The following is a 21858-nucleotide window of genomic DNA, read 5'->3' on the forward strand; positions in this document are numbered from 1 at the left end:
AAAAACCGATTGCAAGTCTTTTATTGAAAATGTAATAAAACAGATTCTCTGTCTCAAAATAGCAGCATGGTATTTGTCTATAGAACCAATACTCTACATTTAGTAGACTGGATGTTAAGACGTCACCACCAATAACAAAATACATTCCTGTATCAGTATTTTCACTAAAAGAATAAATCAAGATTTGGAATCGATAACAATTTATAAGCCATTTCACTTTTTTTATTCAATAAGAAAAAAATACTCACATTTAACAGATGGCAGACCATTTAAAACAACAGATGGTGAAAATCATATTACAACCCTTTTAGTAGTATCAAATGTATCATACTGAATCAAATAAGTATTCCCAACATCATTTGCTGTTAAGCATTCATTTTCTGCTCTGATCCCATCAGTTGTCCTCAAAAATGTAATAGTATTTTAAAAGTCTTATGCTTTCAATTACACATTGGTCCTTTTTTTAATCAAGTGCTGTTTTGTTGATTGAAAAATATTTGCAGGATTAAAATTATTATAGAGGTCTTTTGCACAAATGTTTTTTATTTGACATGACATGTATTACAAAATTGGAATTAGTCTCATAACAATTACATTTTTATGCATCTTGCAGTGGAAAATATATATTACACTTCATGAGAAAAATATAAGCCTTTCAGAAAGTATGATAGTCTCTAAACCTCAACCATACAACCCATATTCTTACAATGATGCTTATCGTTTACTCAGTGTGTACTAGAGTGCTGTCCCATCTACAACAATGTGAGATTCTTGTATTGGTTTGTAATCACTTCTGACTGGAAAGTGTGTAAAAGATCTGAGAACAGAGGCACAGTGGTGAATCCAGGAGGCACTGTTGTTGTCGTGCAGTACAACTGTACAGCATGGCTTGTGCAAAATTCAGAATTGAATTGAGAATGACTCAGAAATTCCAATTCAATTCTTGAATGTGGAATTGAATTTGAATTGAAGTCAGAATCAGGAGGTAGAATTGCAGTTCAAATTTGAATTAAAGGAAGTGGAATTTAAATTGAATGAAATTCAAATAAATTCATATACCTAATTTAAGTGCAGTGATTTAACAGCGACCGTTTCCCTTTCCTCACTCAACTTGCATGTAAATATCTTGCCATGCCTGCTTCCTCTGCACCTCGGATGATGCAGATGAAGATGCAGACTCAATGATGAGACGTTTGAGGATCTATTGAGAATTAGATGCAATAGTGTTGCTCAGTGAGTTTTGTATCAGAATAAATTATATTTGCATTTTCCATGACTTTGTGTGATTGAATTACTTTGAAACAAATTAAACAACATGGAGGGGGTATTTTTGTAAAGAAGTTCCCATCATTATGTTTTGGGGAAAAATGTATGCAGGGTCCAAAAATGGAAAATATGGATTGAGGAGTGACTAGTTACATGTAATGCATTTGTATTGTTATCAAAATTATCAAATTAATCAAGTCAACAAATTATATTGCATTTATAATGTAATCAAAATACAGTAAAATATACCACATTGATAATGGGTCATTTATAGAAATCAATTACATTTCCAAAGTAACCTTCCTAACTCAACATCCTGTGGGGGCGGAGCCAATTCGATTCCGATTCCAATTCCTGAATTTAACTGAGGCCAATTCTAAAATTCTGAATTTTGCACAAGCCTGCTGTACAGTAATTATGACACACAAGTGTAGTTCAGTATTTGGTCAAGGAAAAAGGTTTGGTTTATTGATCAGCCCAAACCAGTGGTGCATTATGATACCTCTAAAGTGTTTTTTTTTTATTATTCTATTGTTGTTTGCTGTTATTTCATTTAATTCTCTAGCTCCTTCTCCAGCGTCTTCTCTGCACTCTTTTGACTCGTTTTATTTTAAGGTTAGTGAAGTGCACAAGAGGACATGCAACGATCAGGCTGTCACAATTAGACACATTTGTCTTATTAGCACTCTGCTGCTAAGCTACCACTTGTCTCCCATCATTGAAAAAGTCAGACTTGTTCATCCATTGTTCAATTACAAACCCCTATAAGACTCAGGACAGTCTCAGGACACGAGAAGCCCAGAGATACAATGAATCAACACATCGCTTCTAATATTTAACATTTACTATGCCTCACCCATTTGCATCACAGTGCAAATATGTAACCTTTTCTTTCATATTAATCTCAGAAATTAAATGCCATATGTTTCTGTAATGTATACTTTTGCACACATCAAATTTGGCTTTTGGCTGGTCTAACACACAAAGCTAAACAAAAGAAGAAGAAAAAAATAAATTTAGACCAAAAATCCTCTTAAGCATTTACAGAAAAAATAAACAACACATAAATAAACTAATTTAAAATAAACTGACCTAAGCTTAACTAAGAAGGATCTTTCAGAGAGAAATAATAAATAGAAATAATAGAATATACCAAATTATTATATTCTAATGTGTGAGAAGCCCACGACAACTTCCAACAGACTGAGATACACCGAGTTGTTCCGACATTCAGCATTGATCATTGTGAAATGTATTAAATGGGAATGTATACATCTGCACAACACATGTATAATAACTCATCTTAAAGTGAGCCTCTGCTGCCAGAGTGTGTTTTTATAGCTTCACCCAGGACTACCGACTCCTGGCTTTGTTTAAAACAATCTTAAAAAGCTGTACAGACCTTATCTCCCAGAACAAAAATTGCCAGCATCTAAAATAGATGCAGAACTGTGTATAAAGTGACATAAAACTGCCATTCTCCTTAAAAAACACAGGATTAATCACACATAAATACATGTGTAGTGCTCATATTCAATATATTAATTACAACAATTAATTAGTCTAACATTAACATCTCAATGATCGTTTTAAATCACATAAGAATTGATCCGATTATAATAAAGGGCCTCTGTTCAGACCCCACTAAATGCAGCTTTTGTGTTTGACTCTTCCTTTTTTTTTTTTCCAAACACAGGGACTTAAATCTTTCAGACATCTTAAACCATTATTTTCAGAAACATTATTTAGCTGGGGTTGGCGATAGACATGTGTACTTCAAGGGCACTTTATAAAACTTATTAGGCACAGAGAGGTGAAGACAAACACATACTGGACGAGCTTCAGTGGTCCCAAACTGTGTCCTGCTATCTCTCCACCAGACCATCGCCATCCATGTCAGTCAGTAAGTAGAGGTCTGTGTGCCGCGGCAGCTGCATGTGAAAGACAGAGAGGAGATGGAGGTTTAATCAGTGAGCAGAGTTGTATCGTTTCCCCATCACTTAAATCAGCATGGCATTATTTTATCAGTCATGAAGACTATCAGAATTTTAAAAATGCAAATTTGTTTGCAACTGACCCTTAAACTGTCCTAAAAAACTATAATATAGTTATATAACTAAGAAACTACTCTGACCCCACTCTGCTTACATGAAAAAAGCTAGCTACATTGTGCTTATTATTACCAGTGGAAACTAATTTTATATTATTATTAGCTCAATCAATTTTTTTAATAGAGGACATATGTCAATATATTTAATAATAAGAGGAAAAAATCACAATCAATTTGTTTTGATCAGTGGTGAATGGGGGGCAATCAGACCACAATTTAAATTTGATTGTTTTTGAAACCAAAAGGATGCTCACCTTGGGTCAAAGTGATACTTCCCAAACTCAACTTTCCTCATTTATTCCTGGAAAGTCCTGAAAAAGAGCAATTCTATTGCCTACCGTAATGTTCTATCAACCTAAAGTAAAAAACTAAACAAAAACAGTTCAGCCCTTTGACCCTTTAATCCGGGAAAGAGGAATACATGGGCTCATTTTTAAAATGTACATGTCCAAAACATATTTTATATTTTACATCACTACTATATAATTAGCAGGCTGTACAGTGAGGCAAGTTATCAAGTTTAGTGCTTAATTTACTTCATAAAAAGCTTGTCATAAAAAACTGCCACAAAAAAGGAATTGTCACGGTATTTTAAGATTGGTATTATGAGAAAACCTCATAATAACAATTTTACATTATGATTGACAGACAGACAAATAGACTTACAGTTATATTGATTAAATATGTTTTATATTTAATCAATAAATCTGTCTTTAGACATTCAGATAGAAGACGCCAACAAATGTCCATATATCCATTATTTCCCATTTATTTTGAACACATCGGGTGCTTTATCCATAAGCAAGGACAGACGCTTATTCATTTAATCCCAAAGAGCAGAAATGAGTGATAACTTCAGTGTAACAGTTCAAATGCCCTAAAATAAAGGTTTGAAATATGTTTTTCTTTTGCCAGCAAGGTTATTCATATGACACGGTATGCAGTCACAGAAGCCTGAAAACTTTGAGACAAACTTTATAAAAGCTTTTGAGAACTCTGAACTAGAGAACTACAGCTGTCCCTGATCCACCGTAATAAATGTGAACATTTAATACAATAACCTGAGACCATTACTGCCATTCATGTATGCTACACAGCTCATTTCCAACATATTGGTCGATATGCACATCAAACTTGGACTAGACCAACAGGAAAGATGTTGTATTGTCATCTTGTGTTTAACCGTGTTAGACAGACTTATACAGAGTGTGTGGAGGCCGATAGGGTGTTCACTTCAGTATGAGTATTTACAAGTTTTCATTTTCTTTGTATTGGTTTATTAAATATGTCAATTGTTCTAGGAGTATTGGTCAAGGATCTCTATATTGACCTGGAATCAGATAAAAAAATTCTCAAGTCAAATAGAATAAAACCTTTAATTCCCTTCAAATCTTACACAAATAAGTGCAAAGCACTGTGTACAATTGTAGCTAAATAAACAGTGCACCAGAATTAGTATAAACTATTTTCTACATTTGAATGAATCGGACTGGACTGTTTTAATCTGAGCTGTGGTGTTTTTTTAGAGCGTAAATCACAAAATGTCTGCTCTTCAGGGTCTAATGATAGATTACAGACTGTAAAACCCTCTGAGACAGACTTATGATTTTGGGCTATTGAAGTAATCTTGTGTTTGTTTTTACTTTTGTTTGCAGTTCTCCTTTAACCACAGATTTGTCATGATAATAACAACAATTATGACTACAGCTGTATTTATGAACGAGCACATGAGGATCTTTTCTTCTCTGAATAGCAGTATGAACAAGTTCAGCAAAGTTTTCTTTCAGAAATTAGAACCGTGTCGCAATATGATATATTTATTACAATACATTTCTATGAAGCTTTTGACCAAAGGCAAACAATACTGATGAAAATGTGGAGTAGAGGTTTATCATGGTATTCAAAAACAAATCAATACTTTTATGGATCATATATCTATCTAACACTTAGACTGTCACAGTCAAGATGATATGACGGCACAGTGCTACAAACGTCTTTATTTACACTCATAATTCACTAATAAGCTCTCTTTAGTATGTGGAATCTTTATTTAGGCACTAAAAGAGGACAAGGCTGCAGTCATATAAAAATGTACTTTTTTTCAAATTGAGTCTTCTAACAAATGTCAACTAATATTTCCAGGTCAAATTGCACTTCATTAAATTGATGAACCAGCTGTTGATCACATAAATACAACAGCTTTCATCAGGCTGCATCAGATTAGGAGAACTCTCTAACACACTTTATCAGACAATAACGGGCCTCCCATCCAGACGGTTTCAGGGTAATTTGATTGTATGCCCCATGGCTCATATTTATAATAAAAAATGTATGTCCAGAGTTTGTTGTATTGACAAAGAGAGAAATGGAACATGACAAATTAAGTATCATATTTAGTAGCATGATTATGCATGATACTGACACCCTGTCTCTCTCTTTCTCTTTCTCTCACTCACACACACACACACACACACACACACACACACACACACACACACACACACACACACACACACACACACACACACACACACACACACACACACACACACACAGTGTTAATTAGGGCTGGATATTGTTTGGTGATTTTTGGTAAAGACAGTAGGATTAACATAACTTTCTATGAAATATGAATATGAGATACTAGATGGTGTTGAGGTAGAGTGGAAATCATAACCGAATGAGCGTCACCTCCTTCCACCAGGGCACTGGGAGGTTATCAAGGTAAAAGGCCTCACAGAGAGCAGAGTGCATGATGCAGCTCACATTAGCACAGGTCTTAGGGAACACCAGAAAAAAAGGATTAAAAGACTACAGCTTTAGGTAGACAGTGACGTAGTTTCTTACTTGAAGTTATCATATGCTATAGTTCCTAAAAACAATGTGTAGAATAATACAAAAATAATCCCCCTCAATCATCACGTATGACCCATGGGAAATGTTTGGTGCTGTCTGTATGTGCAGAGCCCCTATGCCTTTACTTTTCTTTTCTTCGTATTTTTGCTGTGTTCAGCAAAGAGCATCTGGACCCCATGTGGGGTTTTTGTGAATATATAGCCACAAAAAGTTTACATAAACCGTGAAACATCTTGGAAGCAGCCTTGGGACCTTTGTTGTGTGACCTATTTCATTGTCTGTCTGTCTGTCTGCCTGCCTGTCTATCTGTCAGTCAGTCAAAAAAAGGCATACATGCCCCCCAAAAATGATCTTTTAAAAAAAATGTTCATGTAAACCAGCTTCTGGTGTTGTTAGATGAAGTCTTAAATCATTACAGATTATTGGGTTAATCATCAATAAGACAGACATGTTTCATAAACTGCTCATGTTACAGTATGTTGCTGCAGTATTGATTTGCCAAATTAAATTTCTTGTCTATCTTCTTCTCTTTTCTATTTCGTTTTTTTTTCTATGCTGGTGTAATATCAATTTGGTTCATTGGGTACCCAAAAAGCACCAAATTCTGATACCCAGCCCTATACAAGATAAATGTGACAGTAGGAGAAAAGGTGCTTTCAAAAGCCTACACAATCTAGAAAAGTCTTATTGTGTACAGGGCTCAGAGTGTCCAAGAGGAAAGAGGAATGCTGGTGGTTACTGTCCTGTTCGGCTCTAGGAGTCGTACTCAGACTGCTCCTCTATCAACACAGCAGGTCGATTGCTTACCCTGCTGCCAAAGTCCAGGCAGGAAACCCCCAAGGCAACCAAACAGTGCCATGCCTGCAGAAAACGACACAGAACAGAGAAGTCAACACATAAGCACAATGCTGAGCACAATTCTGCCTAAAATATGTTTTTTTTTTCACTTAGAAAATGCTGAGACAGAAGGTTCAAATACAGCAAACTGTCCATTTGCAAAACTTTAACATTTCTGGAAAAAAAAACAACTAAACTCCAACATTGAAATCCTTCAAATAATATTTGTGGCATCGGAATAGAAAACTGACCAATAAATCGCAATTAATCAAACAGGTTGTTGCTTTAACATCTATATCTTCTATTTATCTTATTGACTATACTGTTAAGGGCTTAAAGATCAAATGAAGAATCAAATAAACATTTAACCTTTAAGTGTGTGTTCTCACAAATAGAAATTCTATCTCTTAAAAATCCTATAAGTTAGTTTGAAAACTCTATTCATTGTTTTTGGTAAATCAGATCTAATTCTGTAGAAATTGTACTATAACCACATCGATCTCAAGACCATTACATCTATAGACAGACTGACTTTATAGTACTATACTTTGTCATGAATGTAATGGTGCAGTAGTCTGACTTACCAGGTAGCCTACAAAGCACAGATAGGCTAAGGAGAGCAGGGCAGCAATGACGTAGAGCAGCACACTGTTGAGCGCCGTCACGTAAACCACCACAAAGTACATGTTGATGGCACAAACCAACAGGATGACGATGCCTCCGGAAATCTTCCACACCCTAAAATAAACAGGCAGTTTAGTCCATTGTCAAATATTGTCAAAATATTATCTATTGGAATTATTTTCTACTAACGGTCACATCAATTATCTGTAACGGCTTCAGGGTCTTGGCAGGGCTGGAGCCAGTTCCAGGTGACACTGATAATAACATTTGGCTGTACACCCAGACAGGCTGCCAGTCTATCACATGGCTGATACGTAGCAACAGACAACCACTCACGGCCTTTTAGGGTAACTGATCAACCTAAGCTGTATGTATTGGGACAGTGGGAGGAAGCCGGAGAACAACAAATTCACCAACTGGTTGTCAAACCAAAAAAAGAGATCACACCTTCACTTCCTCACTTTCAACCTGAATTGACTTTGATCCGAACGCACATCCAGAAAAAACAGAAATTAATGATAAAAAAAAGTATACAAGTTCACTTACATTCCATTTGCAAAGTCGTTCATTATGGATGTCAGACTGGTGAAGGTCAGAATTGGGATCAGAGCAAATGGAAGCTGTTGAATTAAAAAAAGAGGAGACATAGTGAATATTTCTACAGAATTAAGCACTACACAATAGGAGTGAGTAAGAGCAGGTTAATGGTAAAGATGTTTTTACTGACTCAATTTCTTAAATGATTCATCCTCACCTGCATGCTTTGAAGCACATTGAGGAAGTCGTTCATCCCTGTCAGATGCTCAACATCCTGAAAAATGGCTACTAGCAGTGTAGGCGTGATGGCAATGGAGCGGGTCAGGAGTACCCGAGCAAAACGAGACCACCGCAGGTCCAGGAAACCCTTCGCAAATACAAAAGTAAAAAATGATCAGCTGTTTGCTTGTTTGTTTTACCCATTTAGAGGTGTATGAACAACAGGCACTCTTACCTCCATAACAAACTGTCCAGAGTAAGTGCCTGTCATTGTGGAACTCTGACCAGCAGCCAGGATCCCTATCGCCCAGATGTAGAGGGCTGCAGGGCCAAAGAAACAGCCCAGGACCACTCCCTGAACAAACAGACACCCAAAGAGTAATACATTATCTATCATACATCTATCTAGCCATTTCTTCAAAAGAGACGATGCTTATTTTATTGATTCATATTTTGTGGGAATGAATTCTTTAAAGCAGAGATTTTCAACAGGGGGTCCTGGACCCCTAGGGGGTCCGCAGAGTTACTGCAAGGGGTCCCCGAAATAATTTGATCCCAAACTTTTCTTCCAAATATTAAAATATATCCAAAATTCACATTAACATGAATACAACCTAACTGAACTTTGATATCTCCCTGACTCTCCTCTTAGTTTCGTTGCTTCTTTTACAGCGGGAGAACGTTCATCTTTATTATTGTCAACCTTTTTGGGCATGTCATAACAGAAAACACACGGTCTAATTCGTCATATCAATAACTTAGAAGTTCCCTAGCATTGTCCCACCTTCAGTGCCCTGCCAGTGTGCAAGCTAAGTTAACAGAGGTATGGCTTAACGATTTATAATCAGTATTGTGATTATTTGCACCTGTCCTTTCTGTGTTTGCTGTGAAAAGGGATGATGCTGTGTCCCAAATTCATCATATTTATATTTATTATTAATGATAAACATTATGTGTACTATACTAATTGTCACAATAACTTGTTTCTGGTGCACATATTGCTTTGCACTTTCCTGTTTAAAATGGTTAAGTGTGTTGATTTATTCTATACCCCCAAGCAAAAAATACAACAGCACTATACAGATTAGTATATAGAACATATACTATCTACAATTAGTACAATTGTGAATATGGAATAGGGACACAGCTCAAATATCTGTAAAAAATATATATTTATACTATTGTACAACATGTTAAAATAAATATGTGCTGTGTCTCAATTTGGATAAATGTTAGTACGCTTCCAAGTAGTTCACTTTGTACTTACTTGCATAGTGTGTGACAACAGGGTTGTGTTGTCTAAAATTGAACACTACTGTGGAATATACACTGCCAACCTCTGCCATTATCAGGAGTTTAATGGTCCCTCCCCTTTCACTGCATTGCCAAGATGGCTAACGGTGTCCAGCGTTCCACAAATAACTTTTTGACTGTTATGAGTACATAACATTATGAGTACTCTAAGGGCACTACATTTTGCCATACTTGTCAGTGTGAAAGCACTTAGGCACTAAAATAGCAAGTATACGTACTGAAGAACGCAAATTGAGACACGGCAATGCTGTCTTGTGCTAACAGGAAGTGATGTTATATGTCCTCCAACATCAATGCAATCATTTATTGATGTTGTGGTGAAGACCAAACATACCCCTTTGTAGATGTCCACCTCCAGTGTCTCATTGTTGAGAGGGAAGAGATTTGTGTGAGGGCTGCCGGTTGCATTGCACTGTGTATTCTGCAACCAAGCACATCGGATTAATGAGATAACAATTCTTCCACTATTGATTCAGCTTCAGCAGTAAAGAGGAACGCATGCTTAATACTGTATACTCACCATTTCAATATTGGTTCTATTGAAGAAGGCTTGAGCAAAGACCGCTACGACAAAAACGTTGATGAGGAAGGAGATGAAGAGGGCGATTGTTGACTCGATGAAGTAGTACTTGTTGGCTTCCTGTACCTCCTTCTTATTTTTGCGATCGATGTCCCGAGACTGGAATATCAGGAAATAAAAATAACAATCATCAACTTTCCTCAAACATCGAAAGTCTGCGTCAAATATGTTTTAAAGTGGCATTCATATTGCTGAGCAAATGGTGAATCCATACTGTGTCACAGTCAGTGTCAACACTGGAAAATATGTACAAGTTTTAAATAAGTTCTAACTATGTTGTAACAATTATGTTCTACATAAAACTCTTCACCAAACTGCATAATTCAATCGGTCAAATTACTTTTAACAAGACAAATTTATGTTTCTCTAGACAAAATAAATATGCTTCTAACCTTGACCAGCGCTGAGTGCAGGTAGATGTTATGGGGCATGATGACGGCACCCACGATTCCCACTGCCTGCTCCAGCTGCACGGGCCCACAGTCGGCACAGTAAGGTACGAACATCCCCTTTAGCAGCTCCCCTTGGTCTGGCTTTACCAGCACATACTACAGAGAGGCAAAACAGAGTTAATCATGTCATACTGCCATGAATGTTGTGGCAAAACCTCTGTCAGCTGTCAACAACCACATTTAAGGGACTATTACCTCATAACCGAAGCTCAAAGCCATAACGGCGATGAGAAAGGCAAAGAAAGCTTCTAGTTTCCTTAGGCCTGCAAGAAGATTCAAACTATATTAACACTGGGATACACAGCTTTTTTTAAAACATCAACTGACAGGTGAGTGACTGTGTATCCACACCGTATTTGTCTAGAAAGAGGAACACAAATGTGTCTGTGATGGTGATGAGGACTCCTCCCCACAATGGAATCCTAGAGGAGAAAGAGAAGACTACAGTGACTCTTCAGTAATATACTCAAAATGTCACTTTTCATGGACAAGGGGTGGAGAAGGTACCTGCCCACGGAGAGAAGGTTGAGAGCTATGGCACAGCCAATGACCTCCTGCATGTCTGATCCAATAATTGCCAGCTCCACCATCAGCCAGAGGATAACCCGAGGAATCTCGTAGAGAAAGAACAATTAGCATACAATCAGAGAGCAGCAGAGATTAATTATCTCCTTAAAAACTGAAACTTTACTCAATCTCATACATCATGTTGGCTTCTCATCTAAGTCTATGTGTAATAAAAGAAGGGATATTAAGGTGTGTAATGAGAGCGGGGAATGCTCACTGTGGGATATTGGCGGTTGCAGACTTCAGCCAGGTGCATCCCAGTGACGACCCCGAGGCGTGCAGCCAACCTCTGCAACAGGAGCCCAATGATGGTGGCTCCGAGGAGAACCCACAGGAGCTGAGAAAGACAGTTACAGATCAATAAAAGTCACCTCTTCCTTTATGGGAGTTTTACTTGACAAAAATGAAAATAATATATGCCTGCATAAAATTTGGTCTCCGTTATTTTCTAAAGTTGACATTTAAAACTGGAATTTCTTTTTAATGGAAATAACTATTGTGATGGGATTTTTTCAATTAGATGTTTATTATTGGTTAATTAGAAGGTTGAATTGTTTTGACTTACTATTCCATGTGTCATGAGGTTACCTGTATTCTGCACTTATGTCATGTCATGTGTTACATGAGTTGTAAAATGCATCTTGTGACACCAGCACAGCTGGCAAGACAATATGGATCTATGGACACTGATGACTGGCTTCAAACACCACATTCTGGACAAAGTTCTCCGTCTACACAAACAACGGAACAATGCTTCTCTGATGACACATCACAAACAGCTGTATAAAAAGCCCTTCTCAAGACTGAAGAATGGTCAGACTCTCAAGGAGTCTGCCCCTGTCTGGCCAGATAGTTTGCCCTGAAGCTGTATGTCGGTGATGCGGTCCGCTTGGACACCCTGTTTGCGAGGGCTTTGACTTCTTAGACTTTGTCTGTTTACAGTCTGTCTGTACCGACTGCTAGCCTGTTTTTGGACTCTTTATAGAATAAATTACTAAAAGCTCCGTTAGGAGTATTCTTATTTCTCATCAGGTAATCATAAACCGATTTCCACCACAACTATGATGGAAATACGATAACCCATTAATAATAATAATAATAATACATAGGTTTTATATAGCGCTTTTCTAGGTACCCAAAGACGCCATTGCACATACGATGCAGTAGATGCCTTTGCTTATTGATGCAGCTCATTATATGTCACTGCCAAAAAGAGAACAAACTGCACTGAGCAAGAGGTAGACAACATACTGTATGACCAAAGGTCATTTTGCGTTCAAAATAGCATAATGACACTTTCGGAGGATATTTTCGAGAATATACGTATCTGTGTGAGGAAAAGAACAAAACCCTGTGGAATCACTTCCTCAAATATGGAGGGGAAAAAAAATGAAAAAAACAGAAACAGCTAATATAGATATCAATCAAGATGATAATGCATGATGGTTCATATTTTGTCCTAAAACCTCACCCATAAATACATGTATAAAAAAAAATATATATATATATGTAATAAACCAAGTTTTAAACGTGCGTGTGTATATATATCACCTTAAAGCCAGCTTTAGCTCCGGACTGCAGGTCGGACTCAATGTTTCCCGGATCCAAGTAAGCAATGCTCATCAAAAACCCTGGTCCAGTGAAGGCCCAGAGTTTACGAAAACTGAACACCTGAACAGAGAAACCACCTTTCAATTTGATAATCACACCAACGGGTATATGATTCCATTAGAACCAACATCTCAAGCTTCAGTTTTGCCGCTTATTTGATATGAAACAGTGGCTGTATGACAATACCTGGCTGACATTGTCGGGAATGGCCACCTTCTCTTCAAAGTATGTGCCAAATGGTTCGTCCTCGGCCACTGGTGAGGCAGGAGGAGAGATGGAGCTGTACTGGTTTCTCTGGACCCCATTCTCTTGAGGGGAGTCCTCTTACAAAACCAAAGAGAAAGCAAAACACAAATGAGTGATGAGAGAAGAGCAAGACTCACATAAAAAGATATTTATGCTTTCCTTGATCACTCATTCATCTTTCCATCAGCTTCCAACCGCAGATACAGTTTTCTTTTTGTCTTTCTAAACCTGGAGCTCATTTTTGTAGTTCTGAAAAACATTCTGTTTAGTTATGATAACCTTTCACTGCCCTGTTCAACTGTTGAGAAATGGGGAAATTTGTGGCACTACAACAACGATCTATATTTAGGTGCTTCCAATATATTGACATCTTGGTGGGACAACCCAAAGTAGTCAGATGCACAAACAAAGCAGCATTTCTGCCACAAATCTCATTAAAAAAGAATAAATTCTATACATATGCTGTTTTATGAGACAAATAATGTTTGTGTCACTTGATGCAAACATTGGTCTATCTGATGAAGATTTGGCCTTCTCACATTGTTCTGTGTTTATCGAACACCTCCAAAGACAGAGGCTTTTTTTCCATAGAGCTTCCTGACTGTCCAGACCTAAAGTCAGTTCAGGAAATACAAAAAAACCCCACATAAACCTAGTTAACATATTTAATAAGATATCCCCAGTTCTATCTGATTCAATGCAATACATTAACGCGCACATATTTTGGATTATTATCTCTATATATGATTATTGACTGGTGCAGTAGATTTTTATTTTCTATTTTAGACTTATTCCTAACAATGCATAACAAAACCCTCCAAACACACTGTTCTTTGGAAATTTTACAGCAATATTAATATTTACTTTAAAGCAAAGTGTGAGTGGGATTTGACTAAACAGGATTTTAAAGAGAGACCAGTGAGGTTGTGTGTCAGAGCAGAGATACAGCAGATACAAAAGGAACAAACCAAACCATTTCAAGATGAAGTAATAACTTTATAGAGCACTAAACATAGCTTGATTAATTCTTTACTTAATGATTAAACCAGAGTCTCTACAACTTGTCTGTATAGAAGCTTTACTGCAGGCATGTAAAGATTAAGTCATTTGTGCAAACCATTGTGAACACCTCTCTGCTTTTAAGATAAGAATGTGCTCAGTAGTACAGTAATCATCTGGATTTAAGCCACACTGTTCAAATCTTAAACCCAATGACTCCATAAACATGTTTTGCAAGAAACGCTAAAAATTTCTGAAAAAATATACCAGTAAGCAATTTGTACTACTCACTGAGCTTAGACTTTTCATACATTCCTTCCTTCATTTCCAACTCACTGCTAGTTCCAAAGTCGACTGTTTCCCAACAGTGACTCTGCTTTGACATGACTATGCCTTAATCATCTTTTTTTGTCATCAGATGTCACGACATTCTGACATCATGTTTCTAAGAGTCACCCACAAAGAGAGAGTAGTAAATAATGCAGAGACTTACGAAACTTGTGCTTCAGGGTTGTCAATGAAACACAATTCTAAGCACAAATAATATGCATAATGCCCGGGCCATTACTATTAATAAATCACAGAGCATCACACAGTGTTGCACAAGCAGTAAAATGTCACAAAAGAAGCAATGAGGTTTAACAGCATTCGCATTGTTCAATAATTCCTCAGAATAAAGAAAATAACTATTTATTTTTGGAAATATGTTGTCAGAGTATGAGTTTTTAAAAGTTAAACCATGGCGCTGTGTGTTACAAGGATCCAAGAGAAAATGTACTCCAGTAAAATATTGTTTTAAGCTGCTGTGTCAGCGCATACTCTGACACTGAATGTATATTGCAGCCATAACCCGACGCCCAGAGTGTTTAAGTTGGAGAACATGGCAGGCGTGTCTGTATTATGTGGGTTGGGTTTCTGTTATCTTAAGCAGTTACCTTCGAGGAGGTCTCCATCTTGTTCGGCCTTCATCAGGATAGGCTGAGGGATCCCTGGGAACTTGAGGGATGAATATCAGCCTCCCTGGTTTAAGACAACAGTTACATAATCTGAAGCATGGTGCATGAAAGACATGACTTGATCAAGGTAAAACAGTTATTATCGAGTGAGTGAAATAAACAAACATTGAGCTAAAAAGACTGGCTTTGTGTGCCTTTGGTCGATTGCCAAAGAAACTAACTTTAACACGAGACATGACATTGCATGAGCATTAAAGTTCACGAATCATACAAATGACTAAGCAACATTATCACAGCATGTGAGAGGTCACTATGTTAATGAAAACATTTAACACAAAACCATGTCTCAATCACTGCCACAGGGGTTTCACTTCCACCACACACATCCTTCTTCTCACACTCAGCTCCACAGTAATACTGGCACTTCTTGCTTTTACCACCCAAAAGATGAAACACAACCTGGCCAGACAACTGTGCATTCTGTGAGAAAGAAAGAGAATGCAGCCCCTCTGAAATCACATGACCATGGGATCATATGAGGCACAAGACACGCGGAGGCAGCACACACAGTCAAAGTTTCCTCCACTAGTGCCAGTTCCCTGGGTTCATAAGTAAACATGTGCTCTGAATAATTGGCATTATCAAAGTTTTAAGATCCTTGGCACTTTGATCAGTAGCAGCAAGTTCAGAATTCCATTAGTTAGAAGCTAAATGTGAGTTGTTTCTTGTATTACAACCACCAAGTACCTCCAAAAACATCATGTTAAAATGGATCAACAGTTTCTACTAAGACTATCCACAATGAAGTGAATGTTATTCTCTCCTTTGTTTTTCTCCAATAGTATATTTAACTATATGACTGGGCCTACACCATAAAGAAATCAATTTTCTGCGTCTCTTGAAACTGTCTGTGCTTCTTGTTTTAGTATTAGACAGAAACCTTTGGGCTTCAGGAAAGTCAGCAAGTGTATATGTCATAGCTTAAACACTTGTTGAAAAGCTGAGCAGATAGAGGCAGCAAAGGCATTTTTGCTCTAATTTTGCAATCTTCTTATAAAATGTAAATATCACTCCACAAAAAAAGGACCAGAGAAAAGTAACAATATGAAATTATGTTTAATATGTGTAAAAATAATAAATGGACCTGATTCAACAGTAAATTATAAGCATGCGGGGGACCTTATGGATTTGTCTTGGGGCCTGGATCTGGCCAACAGCCTGGCAATTGTATTACTTGGCTGCAGGACGCTTCACTTTTCTGCATCGCTTAAAGGAGAAATCCAGTCATTTTTGACCCCATTTTCGTTGTCCCCAGGGTCATCCCGACTTATTAGAAGACAAAAAAAAACGACAAAAATTGACTTGACCTAGCCCAAGATCTGTACCTGCCTGCCTGCCTTTCAGAATAGCTCCAATGCTAACCCATAGGGGCGAGTTTTATCTGCTTTTCTGGGCCTCAGAAAAGAATTCCAAGACCTATGCAACACAGGCTGGGTCCTTACGAGACACGACAGCACTCGTTTAGCGCAAATAGTGTGGCGAAACAACATACATTTTTGTCAGGTTTTTTGCTTCTAATAAGTCAGGATGACCCTGGGGACAACGAAAATGGGGTCAAAAATGACCGGATTTCTCCTTTAAGACACTGGCTCAGTTATTTCATGAATACATTAGAAAGAGTAAAAAGTTGGGTTTTAAATATTGTATTATTGTATACACTTACAGTAGCTCATAAAGAAATGATCAATAACAAGCCAGCTATATTGCTGAACTAAGACAAATTATCGTGAAGTTTTATACTATATACATTTGTGCATGCACACAATGATGATGGGAGGTAGTTTACAGGCATCAGTTACCTCCAATCATTTTCTCGAACTCAATCAAGTGCAAACAACTCGCCCTGAATCTCCAAATGACCACGTGTCTCACACACTATCATGAACTAAATACCAGAGTTTCATTCCTGTTAAAACACACCCCTCTAATTACAGTGTATTCAGTCAGCCTTGTCACCTTGCTTTGGTTGTTTAACTGCCTTTTAATGTGTCTGTACTATTCTTGTTAAACACCATGGGCAACACCATGTGTATGTGGTGATAAAAAAGGATTTTGGTGAAAATTAATCCTTAGAATATTCTAAACATTAATGAAAGCACCAGTATAAAGTTTAGGGGTTAAAATGTATGTTATCAAATCAATTACATGATTCATTTTGATTTTTCCAAATGTTGTAAAGCTGGATTGGCCAAGGTTGAACATGTAAATTAAAAACTGGAAAGCCTAGTAAGAAACCACATGACACAGTCATCCATTCATCCCACTTCCCCAAAAAGCCTGGGCCTCAATGACCACCGTACTGGCCTAATCTGCACAGAACAGCTTTTACAATCAACAAATCTAAGACAACTCCCAAACTGGCAAAGGGTCTCTAATGTTACACCCCTTGTATTACAGACCCTTGCAGGCTTTTTACTTGCCAGAGTAAACATTGAAGAAAATAATCCTACATGACAAACTAGAATTACTACCTGAATTAAGAATTAAGAATAAGATAATGATGAAGCATCAAGTGACACAAACATACTACAATTTTCAAATGAGGACTCAGTGGTTACTTTGGTTTGAAACTGAACTTACACTTGTGACGAGATAACAGATATAGGCATTTGTGGTCACAAATAAATTAGAAATACACAATTATACATGTAAACACTGGAAACTGTAGCACTCAAGGAACACAGCAGCGTCCCCCTGTCTACGGAGGATTGTTTCCTTGAATGAAAATACATTTGCATACATTTTAGATGGCTGTAAAACCTGATATTCATGTTCCAGTGCAACACATTTGGTGTATTTATTTCCCGACACCTTAAACCTCACTGACAAATGGAGAGAAAACGAAGTGAATCTAACATAGGCTATAGCTGTCACATATCCTCCTCTCGGGATGAATTCTGACAGCAATCAAGTAAGAGGAAGTAGTAGTAAGGAGGTAAGCAGTCCTGATAACTTTAGCTTCATGGTGATGTGGATGAACAAACAATCGTCGTTAGCTAAAAATGAAACCAAGCTCGCCCGCTAGTTAACCCTATGTGTGAACCAGAGCAGCCGTCAGCTCCTTTAAAACCCTTCCAAACAAACCCATTCATATATACCCTGTACGCCAACACCAGCCCTGTTGGTTAGTAACATCATATTCGTGTGATTTAGCCAACAAGTGACATGCTAGCTGTCTGGTCATATCAGCTAACGTTAACCTTCTCAAAGTATGAAAGCGCCCTTACCTGGGTATTCTGTATGGGAAGGTGAAATTACCGGTGTTATATTTAACGATTAAAGCTGCTTGTACACGGACACCATAAGAACACAATTAGAAAGTAGCTAAGACGCACGTTATCAAGCTAAAATCTGGCAAAGTCGTATCTTTTCCATGTCGACTGTAAGTTCAAGCCTCAATGCGCATGTGTGGTAATACAACTGTTGTGATTGGTCAATTGGTGAGCCGGCATAACCAGTGTAGTTGACAGAGAGAGTTACTACACTCTTTGATTTCGCCGTCAGACGGTCACGTTATTCATGTCCAAACACCCGAGCATTGTCCCTCTCTTAAGGCTGGATTATGCTTCCGCGTAGTGATCACGCAACGGCCACGCAGTTGCTTGGAGACCGTGATGGTTCTGCGTTGGGTTTACGTGTCGAAATGCAATTCAACGCCACACCGGTAGAGGGCGCTATGTTTTTTTGTAAAGCCTGACCGACCGACCAACCGAGACTCTTGTGACGTATATCGTCGTTAGCCTCGAAAGCCTATTTGTTTACCTTCCGGCTTTCTCCTAGTCACAGTGAACGATGGAGACCGATACAGAGAGACTGCTGGCATTGGAGCTCGAAATTATCGACGCCGAGGAAGAAATACTTCTATTGCAAATAAGGGCGCGACAAAGACGACAAAGGAGACAACAGCGGAGGTGGTCTGTACGTCCTTTAAACGTGCCGAGGCAGAGGACAGGCGAATATGTGACTCTTGTCCGACCAATGCGAGATCTGGACCCAGAGACACACTTCAGATATTTCCGAATGTCGGCGGAAAGGTTTGACGACCTACTTCGGCGTGTGCAGCCCTTCATACACCATCAGGGCACACACAACATGCCCGTGGGTGCCGCTGAAAGACTGGCCGTGACGCTGAGGATTTTGGCTTCGGGTGGAAGCCAACAGGTTGTAGCGGCAAGCTACAAGCTGGCTTCCTGCACGGTGTCCGGCATTCTGTCCGAGGTGTGCAAAGCGTTGTGGGAGGCATTGCAGCCAGAATTCCTGCCCTGTCCTACTACTAGCCAGTGGGAAGCTATTGCTGGTGATTTTTGGCGCCTCCGGAACTTTCCAAATTGTGTTGGGAGTTTAGACGGAAAGCATCTCACCATCAAGGCACCGCACTACAAAGGAACTCACTCCATTGTCCTCATGGCTACTTGTGATGCAAGATATCGCTTCACCATGGTGGACGTTGGAGGATACGGAAGGGAGAGCGATGGTGGTATTTTCCAGCACAGCACATTTGGAGAAATGTTGCTCAAACAAACACTGAATCTGCCCCCGCCAGCTGTTTTTCCTGGCACCATGACCAAGGCCCCACACCTGATCGTCGCTGATGCTGCTTTCCCTCTGCACATCAATATCATGCGCCCCTATGGAGGTATGTAACACACTATACTCCACAGTCCACACACTTTACATTGTCCATTAAAACCATAATATCTCATGTATGTGAGTGTGCTGCATTTTCTCTTTTCCTGTATAGTCAAATATTTGTAAATGTGGTACAATCATGTTACTAACTTGCAATATTTGTTTTAATAGGGAGACAATTGGGAATAGAAAAGAAGACCTTCAATTACCGCCTCTCCAGAGCCAGACGGGTCATTGAAAACGCCCTTGGAATCATGGCAGCACGGTGGCGAATTCTGGGCCGGGCGATTGAGTTCCAACCTGACAAGGCTGTGGATGTCACCAAGGCGTGTGTTGTGCTTCATAACTACCTGTCCTACACAGACGCAGCGAATGCACCAGAAAGCCGCTATGCACCACCCCAATTTACAGACACAGAATCTGGCGGAATTGTACAGCCTGGTGAGTGGCGCAGGGAGGTGGTTGGAGATTCAAACCTGACACCCGTAAATCGTCAAGAGATGACCAGTCGCCGTTCTGACCCAGCTGCATTGGGTGTACGGGAGGCCTTGACGAATTTCTTTCTGTCGCAAGAAGGAACTGTGCCGTGGCAGGCTGACATTGTCTCATGTGGCACACTTGAACAGTGATGCTTATAAACTTGTGTAAATAAACATCCACAATTTTTCTGAATTTGGTGTTTTATTTCTTCGTGCAAAAAGCAACAAGGTGCAAACAATAAAATAAAACGAGGTGCAAACAATAAAAGTATTAAAGTTTAGTTAAAAAGTTAAAGTGTAATGAGTCAAAAGTTAAAAATACTAAAAGTGAAAAGTTACAAGGTGCAAACAATGAAATTAAATAAAAACAATATAAAATATCACACAAAAAATTCTAGGACAACAACTATTTACAAACACAATGAGCTATATACAAGTGCAAAAAGGCAATGATTCCAAGCTTTACAGGAGTGAACTACCTGCCATTAACATAAATGTAAATGTCAGTAAATGACAATGAAGTGATAATGGCAAATGGCTGCAAAATGTGAATATTTAGGTAGGTTGTGATTGTGCTAATGCTTCAGTCTTTTTTTATGTCTTCTCGTAATAACATGTAGAGATTGTCCATGGAACCAGACCTAAACTGTGGTGCCACCTTCCGCAGCATGTCCACCACGATCAGGCCGAACCGTGAGAGCTCGTCCGAGGATGCTGCCACCCTTTCCTCCAGTTCAGCTCTTCTTGTTTTTAGCTGCTCCAGGTCAGCCAACCGCTGGTTGATGTAGTCATCATTGTGCTCCTTCCTCTTCCTCTTTTGGCCCACCCGGGTCAGTGGAGACTGACCTGGGGAGCCTAGGGATGGCCGGGTCAGTGGAGACTGACCTGGGGAGCCTAGGGATGGCCGGGTCAGTGGAGACTGACCTGGGGAGCCTAGGGATGACCGGGGCAGTGGAGACTGACTGGGGGTGCCTATGGCCCAGCTGGTGGACAGGGGAGCTGGGGAGACAGAATGGTAGCAGCGATTATATTTTCGATAAATTATAACCGAAAATGACGTGTTGCCTAAGTTGCATTATAATCGAACTAACTTTAGCTATTATCTCACTGGCTAGATAAATGATCCACGAGAGTTAAGCTAATGCGTTTAATTTCTAAAATGCAGTGATTTCATCAATTTACCAGCAATCGTTCAAATGAATGAATGAATGACTGGAGTTCAATGCTGGAACTATCCAGTGTTTGGAAGTATACTTTGCCCTACGACACGCGTTACTTCCACCTTTTCCGATTACAACATCTATGTCATCATAACTGTCTCTTTCACCGGCTCTGGATACCGCCTGCCTGTCGGGATGAGCGTGAAATACATTCTGTTTTGCCCTGGGTTTAATCTGCCAGGCGGTGTTGACTGTCTCCCCCATGTATATACAGTATTCATATAAATTATAATAATAGTGTACATAGTACTCATCATATAGATGCTAAAAAAAAAGTAGGGTCTATGATTAAGTCT

The 21858-nt window shown here is 38.8% G+C and overlaps 2 protein-coding genes across 3 annotated transcripts; one reads left to right on the forward strand and one right to left on the reverse strand.

The window, feature by feature from the left end:
- Window positions 1-31: 31 nt before the first annotated feature.
- Window positions 32-18625, reverse strand: LOC311031698 (natural resistance-associated macrophage protein 2-like). Of its 2 annotated transcripts, none has more exons than XM_084038124.1 (17): window positions 18462-18625; window positions 15154-15238; window positions 13160-13296; window positions 12914-13033; window positions 11580-11699; window positions 11303-11409; window positions 11147-11217; window positions 10991-11058; window positions 10736-10891; window positions 10284-10442; window positions 10098-10184; window positions 8685-8804; window positions 8448-8597; window positions 8240-8313; window positions 7654-7807; window positions 7040-7093; window positions 32-3197 (listed from the first exon to the last, which is right to left on the reverse strand). In XM_084038124.1, the coding sequence occupies exons 2-17, from the start codon at window positions 15185-15187 to the stop codon at window positions 3132-3134; spliced, it is 1677 nt and encodes a 558-aa protein (XP_083894250.1). In that variant the 5' UTR covers window positions 15188-15238; window positions 18462-18625; the 3' UTR covers window positions 32-3131. The 2 variants fall into 2 exon arrangements, 1 of the variants encoding a protein (XP_083894250.1); XR_014599103.1 differs by lacking the exon at window positions 32-3197 and adding an exon at window positions 3219-6399 and having other exon boundaries at window positions 6455-7093; window positions 18462-18624.
- A 401-nt stretch (window positions 18626-19026) lies between these two features.
- On the forward strand, window positions 19027-20492 carry LOC311027595 (uncharacterized protein; the record flags this gene model as incomplete). Its single annotated transcript, XM_084031676.1, has 2 exons — window positions 19027-19870; window positions 20035-20492. 2 exons carry the CDS (start codon window positions 19027-19029, stop codon window positions 20490-20492), a joined length of 1302 nt encoding a protein of 433 aa, XP_083887802.1.
- Window positions 20493-21858: the final 1366 nt, after the last annotated feature.

The sequence above is a fragment of the Eutrigla gurnardus genome, assembly GCF_963514095.1.
Source record: "Eutrigla gurnardus genome assembly, chromosome: 2".
NCBI lineage: Eukaryota > Metazoa > Chordata > Actinopteri > Perciformes > Triglidae > Eutrigla > Eutrigla gurnardus.

What these genes read in the sequence shown, in the direction of transcription:
- LOC311031698 (XM_084038124.1), bottom strand. Translation starts at nt 15,187, where the DNA reads ATGAAGGCCGAACAAGATGGAGACCTCCTCGAAG. An exon ending in ATAGAACCAATATTGAAATG is followed by an intron (nt 10,185 to 10,283) that starts GTGAGTATACAG and finishes GCTTGGTTGCAG; the next exon opens with AATACACAGTGCAATGCAAC. An exon ending in ATGTGCTTCAAAGCATGCAG is followed by an intron (nt 8,314 to 8,447) that starts GTGAGGATGAAT and finishes TTAATTCAACAG; the next exon opens with CTTCCATTTGCTCTGATCCC.